Source organism: Hyalella azteca, unplaced genomic scaffold (genome assembly GCF_000764305.2).
Source record: "Hyalella azteca isolate HAZT.00-mixed unplaced genomic scaffold, Hazt_2.0.2 contig5956, whole genome shotgun sequence".
NCBI classification, from domain to species: Eukaryota; Metazoa; Arthropoda; class Malacostraca; order Amphipoda; family Hyalellidae; genus Hyalella; species Hyalella azteca.
The window spans coordinates 191934-217005 of NW_025936130.1; the positions used below are offsets into that span (position 1 = coordinate 191934).

A 25072-nucleotide genomic window follows, 5' to 3' on the forward strand; every position below is an offset into this window, starting at 1 on the left:
AATATACTTATGAAAACGGACTCTTAATATTCTATTGAAATGAAATACAAGAAATAATACGAGTAAAATAGCCGTTAACAAACTGGATATTCGAGGTACACGTTTGAGATGAAAATGCATTTTCGGCAAATCACACAAGCCGGGATTGTAAGAACAAATTTAAGAAAAATGAGATGTGACTCGACGAATAATGAGCAAGGCCACAATAGAATAAGCGTTGACAGATGATAATATTAGACGACGAACAATGCGAAGCATATTTCCTACAGCTATTTACAAAGAACTACAACAATATGTACACTTTACGACCGGCAGGATAGGTTTTTAGGGATAGAGTAACCATACGATTTAAGAGTTATTCCTAATTCATTGAGTGCGGAGGTATTTTATGCATGTAGCGCGGAACCAATCACGTCATTTTTTACCTTTACCAAGGATTTAGCAGTTACCATAAAATATGCGAATTTGAATGCACTGATATTCAAAAAACAATAAAAATGTTAAAAAAAAATAAGTGGCTGATAATTTTCTCACGGGATTGCCAAGACAGCACGTTTGAGAATGAACATAAATTGATAAAATTACTCAGTTCCATACGGCAAAGTTAAGCTGTTCCGGTGCATTTTTTAGAGCTGAGTCAATGTATATCGAATCCTACCAGACACAATTCAACGGTTTATGAACGCTGCTTTACTTTACCAATCTAATGATGATTTAATTCCAAATCAATTTCCAATGATACAATTAATCGTGGTATCAACAACATGGGTACCAAATTAATGATAGTCTGAATACCAAGACTAGATAAGAACGTCATCCAAAGCACTATTCTAAGACGACTTGTGATATAATAAACAAGTTATTTGAGGAGTAATAATAGCATGAATTAAAAGGCACGTAAATATCACAATAAGACAAAAGAGTATGCTTAGAAATAACTTAACTCTCAAATAATAGACATATCATAACATTTTATGAAGCTATGCATGACAAAATTATTTCAATAAAATGATGTTTAACAGTAGAATGAATCGCTTGATAAATGAAAGAAGATATTAGTTAAGTTTTGCGGAAAATAAATCGAAATCAATGATATACAGCATTAAAAGCGTAAAAATACACCTTCCAATTGAAGAACTAAGCTTCAGGTTAACGTGTTCATTTCATGTTACACTAAGCGCGGCTGTTAAACAGACGACTAATGAGTAGAAGAAATTCACTTCAAAATTCAACATAATCGTGTGAATTTTTAGATATATTTACAGCACTCAAGTGCTGTGGATACAACAGAGCATTTCAGCAAGCAAATAATATAAATCTTAACAATAAAAGCAGTGGGGGGTTTCCAATAGAATACATTTGAGAACGAAGTAAATATATAAGTAAAATATCATAATACAATTTGAGGTTGGATACATTAGCATCAAGGAGGTCATCGAAAAAGTTGGCTGCTGTAAGTCACTTGGAAGTGAAACTCATTAGAGGGAACAATCAAGAAGGGATTACGGGAAAATTCAAGTAAAAGTGGAAGAGTCATTGTCGAGTATTAAATCTCGGGAAATAGCACACTTCACATTCCATCGTGTTCAAGATCAAATATTTCCGGGAATATACTTATTCAATATAAATGTTATGGCATATAAAATTGTTAATTATATCGTTGAACAGTTCAATAAAATACAAAATAAAAACAGATTATGGCACTTTCATGGACATAAAATATTTTCGATGATGATCATATCAAAATATTTGACTTTAATCATCAACAAATCTCGATTAGAATTGATATTTCTTTAAGAAAATTCGTTCGGAATTAACATTTCACGAAGAAAACTGGCAGAAATTTCAGAGTATTCTGATGGCGGTGTCAGGGCAATGTATTTTGGCGAGCGTTTTCTTTACTCTGAGGGCGGTGAGGCGCACGGTCGGCTGCGCGTGCCAGCACTCCTGCATGATCTTGCTCACCGTGCGCATAACCTGCAAATTTCAAAATTAATATGCTATTTATATTCATTCGAATATCAGTGCGTTACGGAACTATGAATAAAATGCTCAATTTTCACTTTAGCATAAATTTAGAACATGAATCGATTTGTAAAAATTCCTCGCTATACGAAAGCGCGCAATATCGAAATAATTAAACGACTAAGTATGATCGTGACAAAGAAATATTGAGTGGAACGGTCATGAAATTAAAAAAAATTACTTAGCCTTTAGCTGGAATAGTGACATCGCCCAAAACTGATGGAAAAATTCGCTTACCGGATACGAAGACCAGGATGGAGGCACGTGTGGTCTGATGCCCTTGATGCAGACCACCTCGTGTACAGCAGCCACGCTGGGGTCTGCAGGCACGTACTCCGCATACGGCAGTTGATGTTCGCACGACCGCCACACCGTCGGCTTCAGGTCGCCCCTCAAGATCCCGTCCTCGAAATCACACCTGAGTGTCCAACATACGATCAGACGATACGGTTGACATACGGTAATCAATTTGATTTGAATACAATTTGAATTTACTAAGATTTATTCCATGAAATGACATCAAATATCGAATGTAAATGGCATCAACTACGTTCGATAACATCAATGATAACAAACCCAATGAAATTGTGGAAACTGAAATGCAATTCGATCCTTGCAAAAATTTCGTTTACATGGCGTACAATTTTTCATTCCACGTTCTAGTGATGATTTCTACAGCCTTTTAAAAGCAATAACTATTTATTTCCAGGTTTTTAACGTTAATTTTAATATCGGATACCTCAGTATACAACATTAAAATAAGATTTTAACAGCAATAACTATTTATATTCGGGCTTTTAACGTTAATTTTAATATCGTATACAACATTAAAATGAGGAAATTAATTTCACTTGCAACAAGTTCAATTATAGTAGAGAATTCAATACATACCTGGAGGCGAGCTCCCACAGAACTAAACTGAAGGAATAAATGTCAGCCATTTTGAGGGTGTCGAAGCAGGTGATGTCAGCGTGGCCTGAGAGCAGCTCAGGCGCCATGTACCGCCGCGTGCCAACCCGCGGATGAGCGGAGCTGCCGAGGTCAACGCTTCTGTTCGAGCTGTTCAAAATAAAAACAGTTTCTAAAATGTTTCGAATTGATTCTAAAACAGGCAATTTCTAAAATAAAATAAAACAGATAATTTCTAAAATGTTTCTAAACAGTTTCTAAATGTTTCTAAAGCAGACAGTTTCTAAAATAAAATACAACATATAATTTCTAAATGTTTCTAAAGTTTCTAAATGTTTCTAAAACAGACAGTTTCTAAAATAAAATAAAACAGATAATTTCTAAAATGTTTCTAAACAGTTTCTAAAACAGAGAATTTCTAAAATAAAATAAAACAGACAGTTTCTAAAATGTTTCTAAACAGTTTCTAAATGTTTCTAAAACAGACAGTTTGTAAAATAAAGTAAAAACAGACAATTTATAAAATGTTTCTCAATAGTTTCTAAATGATTCTAAAATAGACAGTTTCTAAAATGAATATTTCGAGCATTCTAACATTCGAGTTTCTTCGTAACACCTATCAAACAAAATAAAACAATTAACATAATAAGCGTTTGTATCAACGTATTGGTAACTGAGGATACATAACAAGTTTATTACATTTTAGTGCATGAAAAAGCTCGACCGCAGCACCAGCACTGACCTGTTATATTTAACAGCAAGACCAAAGTCAGCAATGCAGCACTCGCCGTTCCTCTTCACGAGGATATTCTTGCTCTTGATGTCCCTGTGCGCGATGGCAGGCTTGCCTCTCGTGCCGAAAATTTCCGCATGTAAATGAGAAAGTCCAGCCGCCACCGAGTGCGCCATGCGGACTAATGCAGCCTGAGAAGCAAATGAAATTTAATTTAATCAAACCTCCAGGTATGTATTGAGTTCTACTATAATTTGACGTGTTTCTACAGAAAGTCATTTCCTCATTTTAATGTTGTTTAAGCTACATTATTCATGGTGGTCACCCAATAATTTTAGACACAATGACACGCGACATGAGTTTGAGCAGATCGAGAACTAGAATAATTTCACCATGCGATTCATGAACCAAAAAAGTAAATGATACACTATCATAGTTTATTTCAATTAAAAAAGCGCACAGTATATTATAAAAAACGTTCGACTAGGAATAAGAAGTAATTATTTACCTGAGTGATGGTGTTGAAAGAGAGAAATTGGAAGAGGGAGCCGTGCTCGTGGTAGTCGGTGATGAGCAACATCTGAGTCCAGGACCCAGTTCCTTTTATGTCCGCAGCCACAAAACCTGAGATGTATCAACAATTATTGTAACTTGTGTTTTCAACGGTACAATTTGAACTCAAGCGAGCTTTGGTTCTGAAATATTAAGTGGTAATTATATCAGTGAAACTTATCGCAACTTGTGTTTTCAATGGTATAACTTTAACTCAAATGAGCCTTTGTTCTGTGGAAATTACGGTATATCAATGAAACTTGCAAATCATCGGCATATATGAACAAAATGTCACTAAGGTTCAGTAATAAGACGAAATTCTCGAGAAAACATAATCTTATTCCAGGAATTAGATGGACGATTGTGCACTGCAAATATCACTGTTGATGCATCACAGAGACAAACAATTTTCTTTAAGAATCACCACGGTCATTAGCGATGGCTTACCAAGTATATTATCGTGACGCAGGAGAACAGTTTGGTATATTTCTGTTTCACGGAACCACGAAGCTTCGTCTGTCGTGAAGAAGATTTTTACGGCAACCTTTTCTCCCCGCCAGTGCCCCAGCCACACCTCCCCATAGCGGCCTTTACCAATGTTCTGCACCAACTGAATCTGTTTAGCTATTGTTCGCTGAACCTGCAACAAAAAAGCCGATTAATCACATATATTTACAAAATATACTCGTTTGAACGTAATGTGGTTCGAATCAAGCAATAATATTTTTTATTACTCCCTAATAATTTCTTTGAATTCGCACAGGCAAATAACTTTTTTAACTTTTATCCTCAGTAGCAATGGTTTACGTCAGGGAGGATTGTTTGTTATTGTTTTTATAACAACACACAAAGAAAACTTTGCGATGTGATTTTCATCCCGAGAAACTTATACAACACGAATTTTAAGCTCAATCTCTCATACCGATTTCGACACAAATTTTCAGTAAACTATATACAGAGGTTGTATTGCAACGTTATAAATTAACCGCAATTAAAAAAAATATAACTCAGTACTCACTGCACTGAGTGACAAGAGAGCGCATTTTCTCATCGACGACAACGTGGTCACGGACAGACAGACGGACGGACATGACGAGCACAATAGCGCCTTTTTTCCATAAATGAGAAAATGCGGTAAAAAAATTTCATTTACTAAAGTGTATGATAATATTGATTATATCTGCGAATGCTCACTAGCAAAGGCAGGCCGCTGCCGGATCCCGATGACTGTTCGATGAGGTCAGCCAGCGTCTCGTTGTTGCAGACAGGCTGCACCGAGCACGCCTGCTTGTAGCCTGGCGGTGGCATGCAGATGCGACGATATCTGCCGCCAACATGGAGTACACGTTAAACGCATTTTGAGAAGCATGAAGGGATCAGCGTAGAGGTACACATAATAACGATCAGCAATGATGCAGGTGGTTGTGATACACATACTACCGACCAGCAATGATGTAGGTGGTTGTGATACACATGCTGACGATAAGAAATTATATAGGTGGTAGTGATACACATACTAACGATCAGCCATGATGCACAGGCAGTAGTAACGACCAGCGTTTAGATCAAATAAAAGCAATGGTATACGAGTCAGTACATTTTAGAAGTATCAATGTGGGCACCTGAACCAGAGCGTCATGACGACTGCAAGCGTTGCGACGAAGGCGAGGGTGAGGGTGACGAATAGCATCGTCGACGAGAGACCCTCGATGCTGTCTCGGGGACTACGATTGGACGAGAGTGGGTTGTCCCACACGCTGGCTCCTCGTCTCTCTGTGCAATGATAACATGATTAGGCCGATAGTTCTAATTGCATACATCGTTTGTTTCATCACATGCTGCGAAATTTAAACATGGGGCCGTATACTATCAAGGAATTTAAAAGCAAAGAAAACGCCATGCAAATTCACCTTATCGATATTGAACTTTATCGATATAAAGCCTGGCGTTTACTTTGCTTTTAAATTCCTTGTGAACTTGCGATATAAGAAGACTGATAATTATATAAGTCTATTAAATTCCGGTACTATCAAAAATTGTTAATAGTTCGTAACAACGCTAGCTAAAAATTTACGTGATTTCCAAACTAATTCAGCGGCAAATAACGACAAAATCTCTTTTTAAAATTTAATTACAACTTAAGTAAATACTAAATGTATTCACCATAGTCAGCAGTGTCGCGGTCGTTGAGAATGGGTCTGAGTTCAGCGTTGCAACCGTCGTACTCGCGACAGCAGGAAATGTTCTTCGGGCGACTGTGCTTCACGAGGTATCCTCGACACTGTTTTGGCAAAATGCTCCTTGGTTAATGTTCTACCTTACATCTATAGTAAATACACGATTACAGATAAAAATTAGTAATTAGAGGTAAAATATATAAGGATCAATTCTGGGTAGCATCATCTTTAAGTATAGTTGAAATAACTTAATGTGTAATAATTATCTTTAGAAAAAATTTCCGCTACTCAAAATCATTCTTGGCTATCCTCAACTATCAACTCAACTTGACTATCCTCAAGTTTCACGATGAATTCTGACTTTGATTGAACAATAAATTAGGTGATAATTTGTGTTCTGTAGTCCTGAACACGCTCTAACCTGCATGAGGCCAGATTCGTCAGGACTAAGACATCCGAAGGTGCGGAACTCGTGGTACGTCTTCTGGTCCGGGAAATATAGAAGCTCAACAGCGCTGAAGCAATAAGAGTCGCTTGACACCATACATGTGCCATTGAATTGGTCTATGTCGGGACAGTTGTTCTCGCAGTAGCACTCCAGCGCCATACCTGTAAACAAGTGGATTTGCTTAATAAAAAGATGGAATACGCGCTTCTTAAATAGAAACAAAAATTAATAGAAGAAACGATCGGGGTTGGAAGACACGGCTAGAAGAATAATTCCCTTTAATCGATGCAATTTTATAGCTATAAAATAATCTACAAAGTTTCATCAATGAAAAAAAAATATTAAAATATACGTATAAATTTAATAAATAAATAACGCATAATAGTTCGCTGCCGAAACCGAATAAGAGGATCAACATAAACATAAAACTGGCATCTGCCAGAGTATCCACGAGTCCTCAAATAACAGCAAACGCAATACAATTCTCTGCACCGCCTAGGAACGCAGCAGACGTTCCACATAACATCATCGAGAATGTAGCGAACTGAAGACTACATCTGAGAAATCCACAAAATATATTTTAGTATGGTGTAGGTTCGTCCACCTTTTGCGGCAATTACAGCCTCAGTTCTCCCAGGTATTGATTCATATAAATTGTGAATAGTTGCCAAAGGAATTTTAACCCATTCTTCAGTTGAAAGTCCCTCCAGCTCTTTTAAAGACAATGCCGGCGGGAATTGACTTGTGAAGGGCATATCAAAAATTGACAATAAATGATAGATAATATTCAGGTTTGGTGATTGTGGCGGCCAAATAATATGCTCAACTTCATTAAAATGTTCCTCGTGACATTTTTTTTAAAATTCCATCAGTATGGATCAGGGCATTATTTTGAAAGGTGGCGTTCCCCTCCGGAAACAGTACTTGAGCCATTGGATGACATTGGTTCTCCAAAATTCCTAAATAGTTACGGCTATTGATTCTTCCATGCCGAGAAATCATTGGTCCGCCGGATTTTCAAGAAATATCACCCAGATAATCACAGATCTTCCACGTTTTATTTTACAGTTGGAAGGAGGCAGTCGGGATTAATTGCCCTTTATGACCGTCTCCAAACGTAAACTCGGCCAGAGGCTGGAAATTAGGTAAATGTTGATTCGTCGGAGAAAATCTCATTTTTTCACTACTCAAGGTACCAATTCTGGAGGTACACCACTCTAAACGCTTTGAAGAATTTGTATTTGAAACCAAAGGTTTCATAATTTCAGCTCTTCCATAGAATCTAGATCTGTGCAGCTCTCGGCGGACAGTCTTTATGGCAATTGGGTTCTGTAGGTGTCCATTGGAGTCTGTAGTAATTTAACAGTCGTAGTCTTTCGATTCTCCCTCACAATTCGATTTAGGTACCGACGGTCTTTCTCAGACAACTTAGGCTTTCGGCTAGACCTGTGCTTTGCTGAGAACGTTTTTCCTTATCTTTCAAAAGCAGTAATTACTTTTGAGAGAGTACCTCTAGAAACTTCAAGCATTCGGAAAATTTCTGTCACTCTAGCACCTGCCATACGGGCACCAACAATTTGGCCTCTCTGAAAGTCAAAAAGTTTTGCCATTTAGGTATGGGTTATATAGGTTAGGTTATTGACACAAAAAATTTACTAAAAATATCTGCGCAAGGATAAAATAACAATTATCTGCAACAATAAACAATGAAACCTAAAAATATGTAACATTTTCATTGTTTGTAACATGTTGAAAAATTACGATATCGAAATGTCAGGTGTTTCCCTTATTTTGTCAAACCCCTGTATGTGTTTCTAGGTCTACGCCGATTTGATTTTGGTTATAAATCCGGGAACGTCAAAGTCTCAGTTAAAATTAATACCTCTCAACATTTCTTTTAAAAATGCACACTTGCTGAATATGAAAGTCAAAATAAAGATTGGGCCGAAGACTGAGTTTTTCAGAAAATAAGCAAGACGAAGGATATATTTAGAGTTGCGAGATATACGGGGAGAAGAATATCAACAAAAACACAAACGAACTGCGTCATTTGGCAATTGAGAAGTCAACTATTAGAGCAAATAAAACTTATCAAAGTGTAGCTAAAGCATACTGCTCGGTCTGTGCTAGCTCCTGTTTTGATCGCGCAAAGTAATGTCTGAGAATTCAAGCAGCATCGCGCATAAATTAATGGGTATACACTGCATACGCTCAACGCCCCGAAAGCTAGGCCATAAGCTGAACAAGACCTGCATTGTCCACGGAAGCCGTAAACTTATTTCCGTGAAGCAGTTAAACCCGACGAAGATTTCTACAGCAACACGTCAGAACAACGATGCCCCTATCTTCCTCGTCATCTGGTGAGAAGCGAAGTGAGACCGACAGAAGGCCTCTTGAGATCTAAGTTTAGAAAGGATGGAAACCAAGACCACATGTTATAGCAGCTGTCTTTGCAGCACAATATGACTTGAGAAAGTTATTGGGACACGTCGAACACGCATTTCAACCGAGCATTCAGAACAAAAAAACTTAGAAAAAAATCATATAGAGCGCAGAATTAAAATTCATTTTCAAGCACCAATACTAGCCTAGACACATCTAGATTGTCAGCCAGCATGAGAGCAGCCGATAACTGTAATCATACGAATATAACAGTGAACAAGAGCCTTAGAATTAAGGTAACACAAATAATGACGGAGGAAGAAGTGAGTACAGAGCGCGCGCGGTGCATGACAACACAGCTCATGAAATAAAGAAAACCATAATGAATGAAACTTAGCCGATGTTTAGTAATCACGTCATAAGGTACTTAATTAATACGAGTTGATGCAATTAAAAAATTCGCTTTTACATCCTATAGCGCAGAATAACAGTTCTTCGTATTAAAAGCTATGAGCAGTTTAGGTAACAACAACACCGAGAAATTTAGGTGTCACTAAGTGGAATATTTGTTCACAATTCGAATTTTCAGCGCAGTTCACTCAATGATTGCAAATTATGAAGGAGCGAAGTGACCTCGTTTCACTTTGCATCAAATTAAATGCAAAACTCTTAACTTGGTGCAGTGCCCATTGGAACATAATAGAATATGAGACAACTCTGTCAGTACTCGAAAACAAAAGAGAAGCTCCAAACATTCCTATCATAGTACTATCAAGTATCAATATATATTAGATAAGGAAGCCTCCTTTGGCGTCTGAGATGAGTGGTAAGAACACGTCTGCTTTCGATTGTCTAAAGAATCGTTGCAAAATCGATAAAAACACTTTTTAGTAATCTATACTCCATTTTGTTTATAAAATATATAAACAATCTTGTTGATAGATTTTATTGACGACGCTACAAACTATTTTTGTACTTTCATTTTCATTCTAAACGTATTATAATATGTTTAATTTTTTAACATCTTATCATTATAAGTTCCCATAAACTATGCCGGAATATTTGAAAGGCTTTAAAGCGACGGCAAATAAGCAACAGATCAAAGCCATTACTACCCTGTATAACCAACACAAGCGCGGTGAGTGACGAGGTAAGTAAAAAGTGAGTGAAGACTGAAGATATGAAGAGGTGGCGGGGGAGCACAAAGAAGGGGCATGAGCTTGGCGCCTCACACATGCCTGATTGCCGGTGCCCGCCTCAACGGCGACGGCAGCGATGAGGTTGGCGGCATCGAGGCCGAGACTACAGCAGGTAAGACAGCGCTACATCACGACTAGTGTACCGATATCGTGGCGTAGTTAGGAGACTACGGCAGGTAAGAGCGCTATAGCACGACTAGTGTACCGATATCGTGGCGTAGTTAGGAGACTACGGCAGGTAAGACGGCGCTACACCACGACTAGTGGTACCGATATCGTGGCATAAGCGTTCCATCAATAAAGGAAATATTTGGGTAACTGATATTACAAAGAATAGCGTACCGATATCGTGGCGTAGTTAAGAAATATTTGGGAAACTGAAATTACTAAGGCTAGAATTCCAAATTCCAATATTGTGGCGTAGTTAAGAAATATTTAGGAAACTAAAATTAATAAGACTAGCCTTCTGATATCGTGGCGCAGTTGGGAAATATCTGGAAAACTGAAATTACTAAGACTAGCCCTCCGATATCATGGCGTTGCTAGGAAATATTTGGGGAAACTCACATTACTAAGACTAGCGTTCCATATCATGGCGCAGTTTAGACATAAACGGGGTGCCCAAATTTTGCGACACACGTGATTCGATGTTCAGCTCATTGCGTCATGGAGAAATCCAAGTGAATTCACGCTTATGTGAAGAAAATACCTACCAATGAGATGCAGGCATTCGTTCTCGTTCAGTGACTTTTTCGTAAACAGTTTGAAACTAAAAAAAAAAGAGTGCGTCATTGAGCCTTTATATAATCACGGCACTTTTCATCTGAGTCAATGAATGCTAAAGCTAAGTCGCCGTACTGACAGCAATCTATAAACATTGCTAACAATAGCATTTCAATCAACATACCGTATGCTGAATAAATTCAGGAGAACCATAGAGAGACATCTTTCATAATACAGTATTATCATTACTATAATAAGAAATACAGACACCTATCGAGTACATCAACTCTTACAGAGACCGGCAAAGGAAAATCGACAGGATAGAATATATTATAAATGCTATCAAACTGATTGGTGCAGATGACAATAGCAAGTAGGCAACTAAAATCATGAGTGTGACAGAGGGAGTGGATGCTGTGAAAGCTGTCAATTGCAGTGCACTAGGCAAATTTCTCAACTGTGTAAATAATAATCAATAATAATAATGAAATTGCTTGTGTTATAAAAGGTAACCTTTACACTTGATGAAGAATCCAAAGAATCAAATTTAAAAAATGATATAATTTATGAAGTGCAATATAAATACATTTCAGAATGAATGATAATTGTACTCAATAAATGAATAACAGTTATCCATTAATATGCTAAAAAAATAATTTATTGTTATATTGACTACCTCCAATGAAATTCTGACATAAATTTAAAAAATATAAATTGTCAAGTATATATTCAGTTTAAATTTAGCCAAGATTATGAGTATCAAATCCATTGGCAGTAATATCTTCAGCCAAATGGGAGCCCTGTTACAAAGTAGGAACATATATATATATATATACATAATAATTTTCAGCCAAATTTTTAATGCTTATATTGTTACCTGAAAAATTATATATTGTTTTATTGCCACATAAATATCCTGTTTTATCAATACAATTTCTATCCTAAATTTATTTTTCTGTTCTATATTGTTTTTTTAGATACAATAAAATAATTTCAAGAAAGCCAAATAATAAGATGAAAAAAAGTAATATGCATCATAACTAGCTACCAGTACAACTGAACCACACTTACAATTACTGTACTATTTGCTAAGTGGAGCTCTTCAGGAAATTTCATTTAGAATTTTATTATTCTGTATCCTTTTGGCCTATTGATTTGCATACATCATCAGTCTGAATTATTACATTAATTCTTAATATAATTTGGATGTTTATTGCATAACTACAAGAGTTTGTAGTATCAAAACTAATTAAGTTCTTGCTTTATTTTATTTTACCTGCTCATATGTAACTTATTTTCAAATTATTTCACTGCACTCCAATACCTACCATCTTTCATAACAAGTTTCAAATCAACTTGATAATCATATTAATTACTTTGTAGGTATCTCAATGATTAGGTATTGCTTCTGCACAAAAATGCTCAGGCAAGTCATTTACCTGAACATTTTTTTTCAAGTCATTTTTTAATCTTGGCACAGCAATTTTATAATACTTTTCCAGCACCAAGTCATCCAATGCTATTCTCACTAGTATATCTTTATTTGTATTTAAATTTTTTGAAACACAATAAATATTTTCACTCACATACCAAAGAAAATTGATCTCAAAATCACAATACACAATTTGGGATAATGCTCATAAGTTCTAAAATAAAAGTTCACTATGGATAACAGGGTGACTAGTTTCCAGCATATTTTGGTTAGACAACATTGCCGTAAGCCACTTGGTTAAGCCATTAAGCCTTCATACAACATTAAGCCACAACTTGCAGATTGAAAGATCAGTGGAATTTGTAATGGGTAGTAAGTATTTCAATGTGATTTTTGCTACCTTTGTTAACCAAAGTAACTTGCAGTAGCTGTAGTTTCTGATGTTAATTGTTTAAACCTAAAAAAACATAGATTTTGATGAAGGATGCTCAATTCCCAAAGCATCCAAAAACCAACTTTCATACAATTATTAATCTCTAGCTGAACTTGGGAACAGAACTATTGCTTAATGGCTTCTATCAATAAAATATAGACAGTAGGCACACAAGGTCACTAAACCTCAGTTTTAATTATAATGTAGGATTCCTTATTGGAAGGTTGTCAGTAATCAACGAGTCTCTACAACTGCATCACTATCAGGTATCAACTCCTGTCATGTTTAAATCTGTTATAATATTGCTGAAGCATTGCTGCTGCAACATCAGGAAGGACTGCAATAAGCTGAACTTAATGGAATTGAATCATAAATGTATGTAGGCTTCACACTGTGGTAAAACATGAAGAAATAAATTGTAATATTTTGATTCAGCGCAAAAACCTATCTATTCACAATTTCAAGAGGGATAAGAGCTCACAGCTGAATTTAAACTGGGCCTAAGCTTAAAAATGTACAATGATTCTAAGATACGCAAATCTGAAGTACCGGAGGTGGAAGCTAACACCCTAAAGTCACTGTCAGAAACAGGCACATCACACTGCTGGGCGTGAGTGCGCACAGCCGAATGAGGGGGGCGCGATAGCAACACTCCGGTCCTACAACTCCTGCCCTTAAGCTCAGCGATCCTGGAATAAAGATTGCGTGAAGTCATACCGACGTACGCAGATGTACATTGTGCACAACGAAATTGATACACCAGGGACGATCGCATATGAACAGGGAGCATATCTTTATATCTAAAGAAAGAACCGATTTTGAAACTGTTAACCAGAACAATATGGAGTTTAACACTTGGAAAGTATCTATTGAACAAGACTTTTAATTCTCTTGACATAGCTTAGGACGCAGGGCCAAAGTATGGAAAAGAACAATAAATACCGTTCCTACTATCGCGCTCGGGAGAAACCTCACTGAATCGCTTTGACATGAATTTATTGATTTGGGTATACACCAAACTTGCCAGAAATCCATTAAGCGAGAAAATATTTCTTAAAAATTCAAATTCAGCATGCATAGCCTGGTATGTTGAGCAAATGCAAAAACCTCTGTATAATAATGTTTGAAGCCCATTTAACTTGAACCGGAATGAACAAAAACTAAAGAAACTGGTATTTAGGCCAGTGAATGTCAGCTTTCAGAACACAGAAGTTAAAAAACGGCCATTAGATCCGCTGGACTCCGAAACGTTTTCTATAAAGATATGAATTTTTGTGGACTATTCTTTGCTTTTAAATTTTTAGTCAACTTGCGATTTAAGCAAATAAGTGACATTAAGACTAATGGGAGTATTATTAATTATTTATATATGTAGTCTTTTATGAGACTTTATGTCATACAATGCATTGTTGACATTTGAGCCTGATTTAAAACAATTTATAATTTTAATTTTTTATTTAAATACATGTTTTTTCATGTTTAAGGATATTTTGGAGCACCAAGCACTTAGCAGTTCCTTTTGAATTATTAGGAGAAAGTATAGTGTAAATACTATTGAATTTAAGATCACTAATACATGAAATTGTTTGGCGTAATAATACATTTGCATAGCTGAGGATTATGTTTAGCCTGTTTTCAATGCAAGGCCCATGACACACAGATTTTTAAACTAATTTTTGCCCTAAAGGATTTGACAAAATCATGCTTGTAGTTGCAACTGGATTTTTGTCACCTTTATATATTTTTGACATATTTAAATTTTCAAGCCAAATCTCCAATTTCATCCTGGAAATAACAACAGTACCATAGTCTTCACAACAGAGAAAATTTATCCTGTGATAATATTCATATTAATGTTGAAGAAATATTGCAGTGTTATTACAGCCTGACAGTAACCACAACCAAATGATTGTGAACAAACAAGTTTTTGCTGCAGTTACTCGGCAAGATTTCAAACTTATGTGCTTATTTATAAGTATAATTTTATTCACCAGAATCTTATAACCAAAATCTTAGAAGTGCAAATTTGCAAGAATTTTGTAATCTTGTGGCTTGATTGAGCAATTTTGTTAGAATTAAATGAGAGAGAATTCATACAATGGGAATCTTGCCATTCCAAAAATGGCAGGAGAGCTTTAGTTGTGTCTCAGACAGTGGATATATTCTACACCTGTCAGCATGATGATTATTTAGGCAAAAGAGTGGAACTAAACCACAGAAATTCAAAATTTCATTGAATGACATATGCAAGGAGCAACATTTAAAATCAAACCAAAATGCAAGAATTAGGTGCCACAAGAATTCATACCCACCTTAATGCCAAAATGAAAATATATATAGAAGCCGCCTAAGAATTAAATTTTCATGTGCAATTCTTGCAAAATTCCTAATATTGCAGATTAGCCAAAATGCACTAACATGGAAGCTGAGTTAGAATGTTCAGGTGTAAGTATGAATTCCCAAGCTGCAAGTGGCACAGACATGGGCTATAAATCTGCTTTCCAGGCTACAAGTAGAGCTTCCTAGTGCTTGCAAGCCATGAGTCACAAGATTATAATGAATTATGAAGACAAGCTTAGCCGAATTATATTCTATTTAATTATTACTAAATAACGCTTGTTAGAAGGATCAACAAGATTCCTAATTCATTGAAAATTTGAAAGTGTGAAACTTAATTTGGTCCCATAAAATTAAAGTAATGCTGTGGAATTTTCTTTCCTTGCATTGATATAGAACAGGTACATCAAATTATTATATTCAATGGATTGGAAAAAATCTCTATATAAAACTCATATATATGCTTAGTGATCTGCAATCTAATCTGGAATATTGCGCAGAAGTTTCTAAAAATTGTAAGTAAAAAAGATCATTTCCCAGGTGATTAGGGTAAACGCGGTATATTCCGACATCGTGGGTAATTCCGACACCTCTCTAGTTTTTCCTTTATATTAAGCTTTGTCTTAGTTCCACGCATTCATTGATGGTTGAAATAGTGACGTCATACCTTTGCGCGCCAAACTATTGCCAAAACACTAGGTTTGGGCCGTCTGGCGGGAAAATGTTGAAATCCAAAGAGAGACAGTGCATGCCACCCAGTGAGATAATCGAAAAATGTGTCAAAAGTTGATAGTTGACCTTGCTCTACCAAATAGTGATAAACTGTTTTTGTAGAAAGAATATTATGGTTTGAGACTTTTAAATACCTACATCTGTAAATATATTAGGAATCCTTTATAAGTATACTTGTATTTGCTGATTTCAAGTGGTAAATAAATTAATAGATGATTAAGTTAACACATTGGCCGCGATGTGCGCCATATATGTACACGCTGTACTTCTCAGAATCGCGATGTGTACACATGTGGTACATTCATATGAAAAATACATATTTTTATAATATCTTATTACTCTTTCAAATTTGAAATTTCAATGATGCAATTAAATAGGCATGTTAGGGAATGTTTTGAAGTCAACTAATGCTTAGAGAAATAGTTTTATTTTCAAATGCAAGTAATACAAAAATTACAAAATTTGTGTCCATTGATGAAAGCAATATATATATATATCTTTGTATGAAAAGAAAATAAAATATTTTCTTATTGATCTGAAACTACAAAATTGGGTGTTGCCAACATCATTATATTTCATACCTGATTGGAAAAAAATTATCGCACATGTATGACTTTCTTTCACAGTCACCAATGTATTTTTTTATCCTTTGAGTTTCACCTTTGCTACGGCACTTCCCTCATTTGCTGAGAGTATGTTGTAGCATTCATGGCAGCGCATCCTGGCTTTAGTTCTAGTTGGTTCAATGAAAGTGGGCTGTTCTCTTTCCCACTCGATAATTTAGAATGATCTCTATAAGGTAAATATAACTGAACTAACAATGTAAATACCCTCAATTTTATTCAGGATTATGAAAACCTGGACGCCAATCTCTTTCCATAGTAATTTCCATGCGTAATATACATCGTTCACAAAAAGCTAAGAGATACCGGTAGTCATAATGTGTGCAATTATGACTCAAAACTAATGTAGATTTCTTGCGTGCATCACTCACAGTAATAAAAGTGATAACTTTAGGCGTTTCTTCGGCAATATGAGCTATAGATGCATGTCTTTGCTTGGTACACATCACCCACATTATTAGAAGTGATTACGATAGGCGGCGTGAGCCAATATGAGCCACAACAGGCATGGCTTCATTTGGTACACATCGCCAGGAATAATGACGAATTTCAACCCTGAGCGATGTGCACCAAATGCGGCCACGAATTTTACATAATACAATGACAGAACATACCCCTGCAGAGCTGCACACAACTTTTCTCCTTGCTATCTGCCGGGTAACTGAAGATATACAAGTTTGAACCTATCGCCCGTACGGCATTCGGGCCAAATCAGCAATCACGGCCAACGTGTTAAGAAATGGATTTAGACACATAAAAACTAATTCAGACACAACTTGAATTGGACACTCACAGCTCGTTCCAAGCTGTGGGCAAAAATTAAAATTTTCTTAATTAAAAGCTTAATAGCTGTTAATTGAAAGCCTAATTAAGTAGTGTTCAATATTCAATAGTGTTCTAATTCAAAGCTGTGTCCGGCGTGTCGTATTCCAATACAGCTCACACAGCGATCAGAATTCGAACACAAGGATGTCGGAATTATGTATTAGTAGAGTTTGAAGCGCAGCCGGAATTCATCTCACAACGTGCTGAATTTAGTCATACACAGCATCGGAATATAGGGATTTGGTAGGTTTGCATTCTGAAGGCTTTTAAATAAATATGGCAACACTTTGTGACGTTTCGTCATTGCTGGCGCGCATGGATACCAGCATCATCATATATAAAATATTGGCCCTTTTACGCCCTGAATTTCTGGGATGAAAATCGTAAAATTCACTTTTTCTGTTTTAAGTCTCACTTCAAAGCTGACACTCTGACCTATCCAACGGTACCAAAATTGTCTCTGTACGTTGATTTATGCCTTGACGACAGTTCGTGAAAGGGTTAGGGGTGGGGGAGTTCTTTAACATTTAATATGGGCGAAAATTACTGGTCGGGCACATAAATAGACAACCTGAAGATGCTGCTCTTTAGTTACCCGGCTGCTGTCGTGTAAGATGGTTCTTATGCAGTCGCTCCCACCATCCTTGACTGAATTTTGGCTCCAGTAATGTCTAGTCTTGCATCTATGTCACCTTGAATGCCTATTTTAAGGGGCTTGGGACTTTGTCGCGCCCTACTGAACATTCACACTTATTGTCACTGCAAACCTATCTCCTCCCAGAGTTTTTAAGCTACAGCAATGAGTAATATACCGTTCGATTCGCAAATAAAATATCTAGAGATTGGTCAAAGCTTTTTTTCATTTTCGTTATAGTTTTGAAAATATTTTGAAAAAGGGGATGGGAAATTCAAAAGGGAGGGGGGAAAAACCAATTTTTTTTTTAAAAATGCCCACCCCACCCACAAAAATTAGAATTTTGAAAAACAGCAAGGACCAATCGATAGATATGGTCCTTACGCATCGAATGATATGCGTCTCGATGTTGTAGCTCAAAAATCATAGGAGGTGATAGATTTCTACAGTACCCCCTTTTTGTCAGTTTTCTAAGAATTTCACGTTTTCTTTCACTTTTTTTGGAAAAATTCCCAGGAACAAAAAAGTCTTAGATTTATTTTTTACATATGTGTACCAAGTTTCAAAGTTATCTGTCAGTAATTAACCGAAATAGAATTTCCATAAGAAATTGGACATTGCCATTGGAAATTGGAAATTTTATTTTGGTTACTTACCGACAGATAACTTTGAAACTTGGTACACATATGTAAAAAATAAATCTACGACTTTTTTTATTCTTGTGAATTTTTCGAAAAAATGACAGAAAACGTGAAATTGTTGGAAAACTGATGTTTTTTTCTGTGTGACAAATTTGTCACGCCAGGGCGTAAAGGGTTAAATCTTTGGTAAATGAGAAAATTAAAAATGAACTGATTCTAAAAAATCACTGGTTTGCCACTATGCTGGCGCCGTGGCGCGTAGTGCAGTGTTTTGAGAGTCACAGAAAGGAAACAGAACTCGAGTAACGCATACGGTTAATTTTTTATAGTTTTTCATTTCTTGATGCGTCTTTAATGTGTTGGAATATACTGCATTTACCCTATTAATAATTTCAGGTGGAATTAGGCAGTGTTTTATATTTTCCTTCAGGATAGAAATTTTGAAAAGGCCATTGGAACAAGTTAAATTGGCATGATTATACATAGGGAGTTTTGCCCAATTCACTCTTTTTTGAATATCAGACAACCATGTTTCCTTAAATTGAAGGTATAATTAATTATTTCAGGAGTAATTTCATAAAATCATAGGTGATCAAGGTGAAAATAGGTATTTTTTATTTTTACTGTAGATATTTGGTAAAGGCCCCAAAATCGCCCCATGATTATGAACAGGTGAAACTGGCCAGATTCAAGGGCATTTTTGCCAAATGGCAATTCATGGGTGGGTGGCTTCTGCCCAATATTACTTTACCAGTTTACCCTTTAGCTCTTACTTACAATTTTGTATATTCTCCAATAAAAAATTAAAACCCAATTCAGTATATTCCACAAGCAGGTAAAATATAGTTATAACGCATCTCTGCCTAACAATTCTATCTTGAAGAAGTTGAACATGCCTGTTCAAAACTCAAAAGTATCAGATAGTGATAGTTCGGCTGCAGGCTGTTCTGGCTAGGTATAATTAACCACTAATTCAGGATTTCAGGTTGATCATAACTGCAAAATAAATTGAAACAACAGAACATCACGCATTCAAATAGCCCTCACTAACAGCCAAAACTTATAAAGGCAGCTTTAGAGTTAAGGCACGGCCAGCTTCCGCAGTTAATTTGGTCAGTTCTTTACTTACTCCTACCCTACGAAGTCATACGTCGCCATAAACTCGCCATAGCTCTCAAACACATGAGCAAAAAGTTGCACTTCAATCAAATAAAACTAAGAGATATCATAGTATATATTTTAAAATTTGGGCAAGGACACTTACAGTTATAAAATTGTAGTTGAATGCAGAGAAACCAAAAGAGAGCAGCAATATGCCCTCTCCTAGAAGCAGCACACCCACTCACATCAGAAGCCATCTTGCTACTAAAATATTTTGGTTGCCAAACGCACAGCTATTTCCACTTACACACAATTCTCAAGTTGTCATACCACAGGATTGAAAACATTTTTTAAAAGATGGTTTCCTTTTCATTTGTTTGAATAGTTTCAGTTTATTGACCGCTATAAACAACTTATTAAGTTTCTCGATTTCTTTCAACTTCGATCACTCGTGTGTGATCTGTTAAAAAATATTAGTATATAATAGAGAATAAATTCCATGAATGAGTTCTACAATATGACATCTATTTAGTAGTATAGTGCATGGTTGTATGTATCTTGTATGGTATAGTATCTTGTATGGTATAGTATAGTACTGTATGTATAGTATAGTATATATTATATTATAGTATAATAATGTATAGAGAAACTTGGAAGCGCAACAGTCGCTAACCTGTCTCTGTAGATTACTGGATATACGTACTTTTTGCAAGTCGTTCAACACCCTCGACTAAATTTTTGTCATTTTCAAGTTTCGACGACCACACGGCGTTTCCAAACTCTGTGTGTGTACAGCTTTATCGATTATGCATCTAAGTATACGTAAGAGCGTCTGATCAGTCCAAACTGTTAATTAGCTTTATTGACTAGCGTTTCACATGAGCGTTGCATGTGTAGAAAATTTCAAATCCTTGTGTCGACATAAACTCGAAAAATCTGTTTCTATTGTCGTCTTCTCAATCACCACTCTTTCAGTGCTAGGATGTCTTCTCATACCATAAGCTTAATTATCATTGTTCTTACTAAGGTGAAGTACTTAACTATTGTCAATATTAAAACAGCTGCCACATCGCAGCCCAGTCAACCAGACGATCGCGACAATCTTGCAACTTCACTTGTTTCGACACATCCTTAACCATGTTAAGAACATTTGTGTCGCATTAATACCTGGAGCACACGCTTCTGGCAGATTGTTATAAACGCAATGAATAAGACAGGGTGGCCAAGTGGTTACAGTTCAGAGTACCAAGATTGGAGTAGAGAGGAGCGGGTTCGATCCCAGCTCTGTGCCCCAGTTTCTGGTCAGAATCGGCGAGGAAGCCGGGCGGTTAAGCACAGTAGAATTGTAGCAGTGAGTTGCGAGTTCGAGACCGCAAAATACTGTGAGTGTTCTGTGATGTTAAGAATCGGTGACAGGCCTACGGCCTACTAAACCTGACACCGCTATTATTATTATATTATTTTCCGAGTACTCTTCCTTGTGGCACGCCACTGCGCACTGATGCCCAGTCTGATACGGTTTCGTTAATGCCGACCCTTAGTTATGAGTCTACCTATTACAAAATCTCAGATCCATTGTAGTACATTTCGCTTTATTCCTAGAAACTTCACTTCATGCAACAGCCGCTTACGCAGAACACTGTCAAATGCCTCGGTAAAGTCGAGGTATACAGCATACACTGGTTCCCTTTCGTCCAGCAGGCGAGTCCAATCATTCAACGTAGACAATAAGTTAGTGGTGCAGGATCTACCGGCAATAAAGCCATGTTGACAGTCTGATAGGAGATAGTGAACATTCAAGTGATCGATCAACACATTGGAATATTACCCTACAAACTATACTTGTACGGCTGACAGGGATATAGTTACCCTGCATGGCTATTGTCATCCTTTTTTACTTGTGGTCTGATGCCAAAAAATAAATTTAGGCATCATTGTTTCCAATAAAACTATGGACTTTCGCGCAACATTAAAATCGAATAACATAGCAACAGCAGCTTTGATGAATAGTCCAACTTCGCCTGTCGCCGAAGGAAATGAAATAAAACGACAATATTGATATGTACTAGGTGAAATATTGCTCATGAAATCAAGTAATAATTTTATAACGTATGATAGGATATCGACTAAGACCTACGATTAAATAATGAAAACCAGATCGTTGCATAAACGACCATAAACGACTTTTCATGGATCTCCTTCGTGAATTCGGCGAATTCCAAATGAGTAGTACAAAAATCTTTACTCATCGGTCCCAAAACACACAAAACATCGTGATTACTTAATTTATCAATAGGTTACTTCACATAAAGTTTTATACTAGAAACCGATCTTTCCATAACTGACAATTGATTGAGATAGCTGCTGGACTTATTGCCTGGTCCGTAAGGTGCAAGGCATTTTAGGATTGAACATATACTGAACTGAGCCGGCAGCGTCTCACAAACCTTACATTGCATGGGACGAATTACAATAGCAATTGGAATTCGATTAAAAAATTTCGCTTTTCTCTCATTGCATTTCGATAAAATATCATGTATAAAATAACAGAAGAGAAGAAGCTGTCTTGCTTCAATTAAAATAACGATTTAACTTCAAAAGTAATTAAAACTTCACCATAATCGCCAAACCGTTAAATACTCGAGTCCAAGAAAATGTACAAATTAGACATAGACCTTAGAAAGTGGCTAAATAATTGAAAAATCTACGATTCATATTTATTAAAATTTAAACATATAACTAAATAAGATAGGATTCTGTACTACATTGTGAACATTTGAAAACGTAAGCATGCAGAATCCATAAATCTGTAATTCTTCTTACAAGTTTCGCCGTTTAGAGGTCGTTGACTTAGACGAGACTGTGGTTGTCTAAACAAAACACGCAAAATTTCTCGTACATTTGTTATTAGCACTCTCACTTTAAAAATTATTTACATAATTACTAATACGAGTTATATGGCGCTAAAAGTATGCTCACTGCATTATCAGCTACATTCGAGACGATGTCGGTAGTTGATTCTTAGACCGTCTGTGACTGTCCCAGCCATCTGATTGTTCTTCTTGCTCGTCGTTATTATAGCTAGGATTGTTGCTTGCGCCAAGATTGATTTCTTCGAGTGTATTGGGTGAAGTTATCCGACCATTTGCATTTTTTGGAGTGTCTCTTTTCCGACCGTTATCGTTCGTTGACGATCTTTGTGTTGAAGCAGAATTTTGAGGATAGATCTGCTTCTCGTCATCGAATTGGAGATGAGGTGGAATTTGCGGTTCATTAAGCTTCGTTGAACGGCGATGCGCAACCCCGTTTTGATTGTTACCATTTGTGGTAACTTTAGCCATGTCGTAGCTTTCAGTCGATTCATCGGTGTTTTTTACCCGTTTTGAGCATGATCCCGGCCCGAATAAAGAAAGAAATACCGGAATTAGGAAGAGTCCGTGCAAAGCTCCCAGGAAAATAACAAGGAAGACTGTCTTGAAGAAAGTGATGAAGATGTAGGAAGGAACCATGACTAGAGTCAGCACCCCGAGTAAGGTTGACAAAGCTCCTTGCATTACGGGAAGCCCAAGAGAGTACAGACACTCCCTCACTCTTTCTTCGGGGGTATCGACTCGGGCTGACAGATATGCGTAACAAATATGCGCAGTGAAGTCCACGCTAAATCCAATACACATAATCAACTGGATCATAGAGATAGGGTCTAAATTAACTCCCCAGTGCGACATGTAGCCAATGACTCCGGTTTCAATGGACACGATTGAGAAGCCAACCCACAATGAGCAGACAGGGTTGGGGATGAAAATGAAGGAGATCACCATCATCACTATGGCGGCCAGCGATATGGCCGTGAGGCTGGTCGACCGAACCAAAGTCAACTGCAAAATAAACATTAACATAAATAAAACTAAAGGTTATGATACAGTAATTCGAGAAAAATTAGCTTCTCAGTAATTAAAAAACATTATGATGAAAAAGAATGTATAAACGGGCAGAGGAGGTTATGCAGTTTTACTTCCATTGTTATAACCTTTTGACATCAAAAAGTTTTTCTATTTTATTATTATTCAGTCTCAACTTTTAAAACCAAACAACTAAATACTATATTGTGTTGATCATGATGACAAACCTAGTAATATCAAAAGATCAAAACGGATACTCGTGGCTGAGGTAATAAACGACTAATAAATTAGAATAAATAAATCGAACATCGTAAATGTCTAAAATTTCAAACACATTATCGTTGGATTATTTCAAATAAACTACGAATAAAAAACGAATCAAGAGTGACCTGATCAAAATGATCGTTGCATTATTTCATACTATAAACTACAAATAAAATAAGAACAACAGTGACCTGATCAAAATGATCGTTGCCTTATTTCATACTATAAGCTACAAATAAAATAAGAACAACAGTGACCAATTAGTGATTATAATTATCACCACGACACATATTAGTGATTATGATTATCACCACGACACATATTAGTGATTATGATTATCACCACGACACATATTAGTGATTATGATTATCACCACGATAGATATTAGTGATTATGATCATCACCACGACCGACTCATCACGACACATATTAGTGATTATGACTATCACCACGATACATATTAGTGATTATGATTATCACCACGACCGACTCACCACGATACATATTAGTGATTATGATTATCACCACGACCGGCTGTGGTAGACTCTAGAAATTGGTCCGAAGGACCAACTGAAGGAGATCGCAAGTTGGTCCATAGGACCAACTTATTGGACTTTGATGACAAACATCTCCGAGGTCATGCAACTTTTTGAAATAAATTGTGTCGAACTTAGTGAAAATGAATGATTTCGTCATGATCGCAATGAAACTTGCAATCATAACGTTATGCATGAACCAAAACGAAGAACCACTTGGAGATTTTGAACAATTGAAATAAAGATTAGACGAACTCGGATTCCGTTTTGAACAAGAAAAGTGAACTGTTAGCTGTGATCGCAAACGAGTGTATAGACATTATTTGTATTACAGAAACACTCCCTAAAAATCACGGGGGGAAAATTGTACCTGTTGAATTTCAGCTGCCAGGTTTTGATTGTTTTCATAACTTAAATGAAGAGCAGTGCAGTAGAGGTGTAGCTCTGTGGGTTAGAACCTCTTATGG

At 36.5% G+C, this 25072-nt stretch overlaps 2 protein-coding genes across 2 annotated transcripts in view; both read right to left on the reverse strand.

Moving 5' to 3' along the window:
- Nucleotides 1–1702: 1702 nt before the first annotated feature.
- LOC108671166 (bone morphogenetic protein receptor type-1B-like) lies at nt 1703–20158 on the reverse strand. The gene is made up of 11 exons (XM_018158651.2): nt 20070–20158; nt 6818–7005; nt 6383–6500; nt 5842–5992; nt 5414–5543; nt 4667–4859; nt 4176–4291; nt 3677–3858; nt 2917–3084; nt 2263–2443; nt 1703–1977 (listed from the first exon to the last, which is right to left on the reverse strand). The coding sequence occupies exons 2-11, from the start codon at nt 7001–7003 to the stop codon at nt 1846–1848; spliced, it is 1557 nt and encodes a 518-aa protein (XP_018014140.1). The 5' UTR covers nt 7004–7005; nt 20070–20158; the 3' UTR covers nt 1703–1845.
- Nucleotides 20159–21959: 1801 nt separating this feature from the next.
- LOC108671165 (patched domain-containing protein 3) overlaps nt 21960–25072 on the reverse strand; it is a 17309-nt gene continuing 14196 nt past the window's right edge. Inside the window, exon 9 of the mRNA XM_047880704.1 lies at nt 21960–23814. Coding sequence (XP_047736660.1) covers nt 22897–23814 — 918 coding nt within the window. The 3' untranslated portion in view covers nt 21960–22896. The remainder of the gene's footprint in view (nt 23815–25072) is intronic.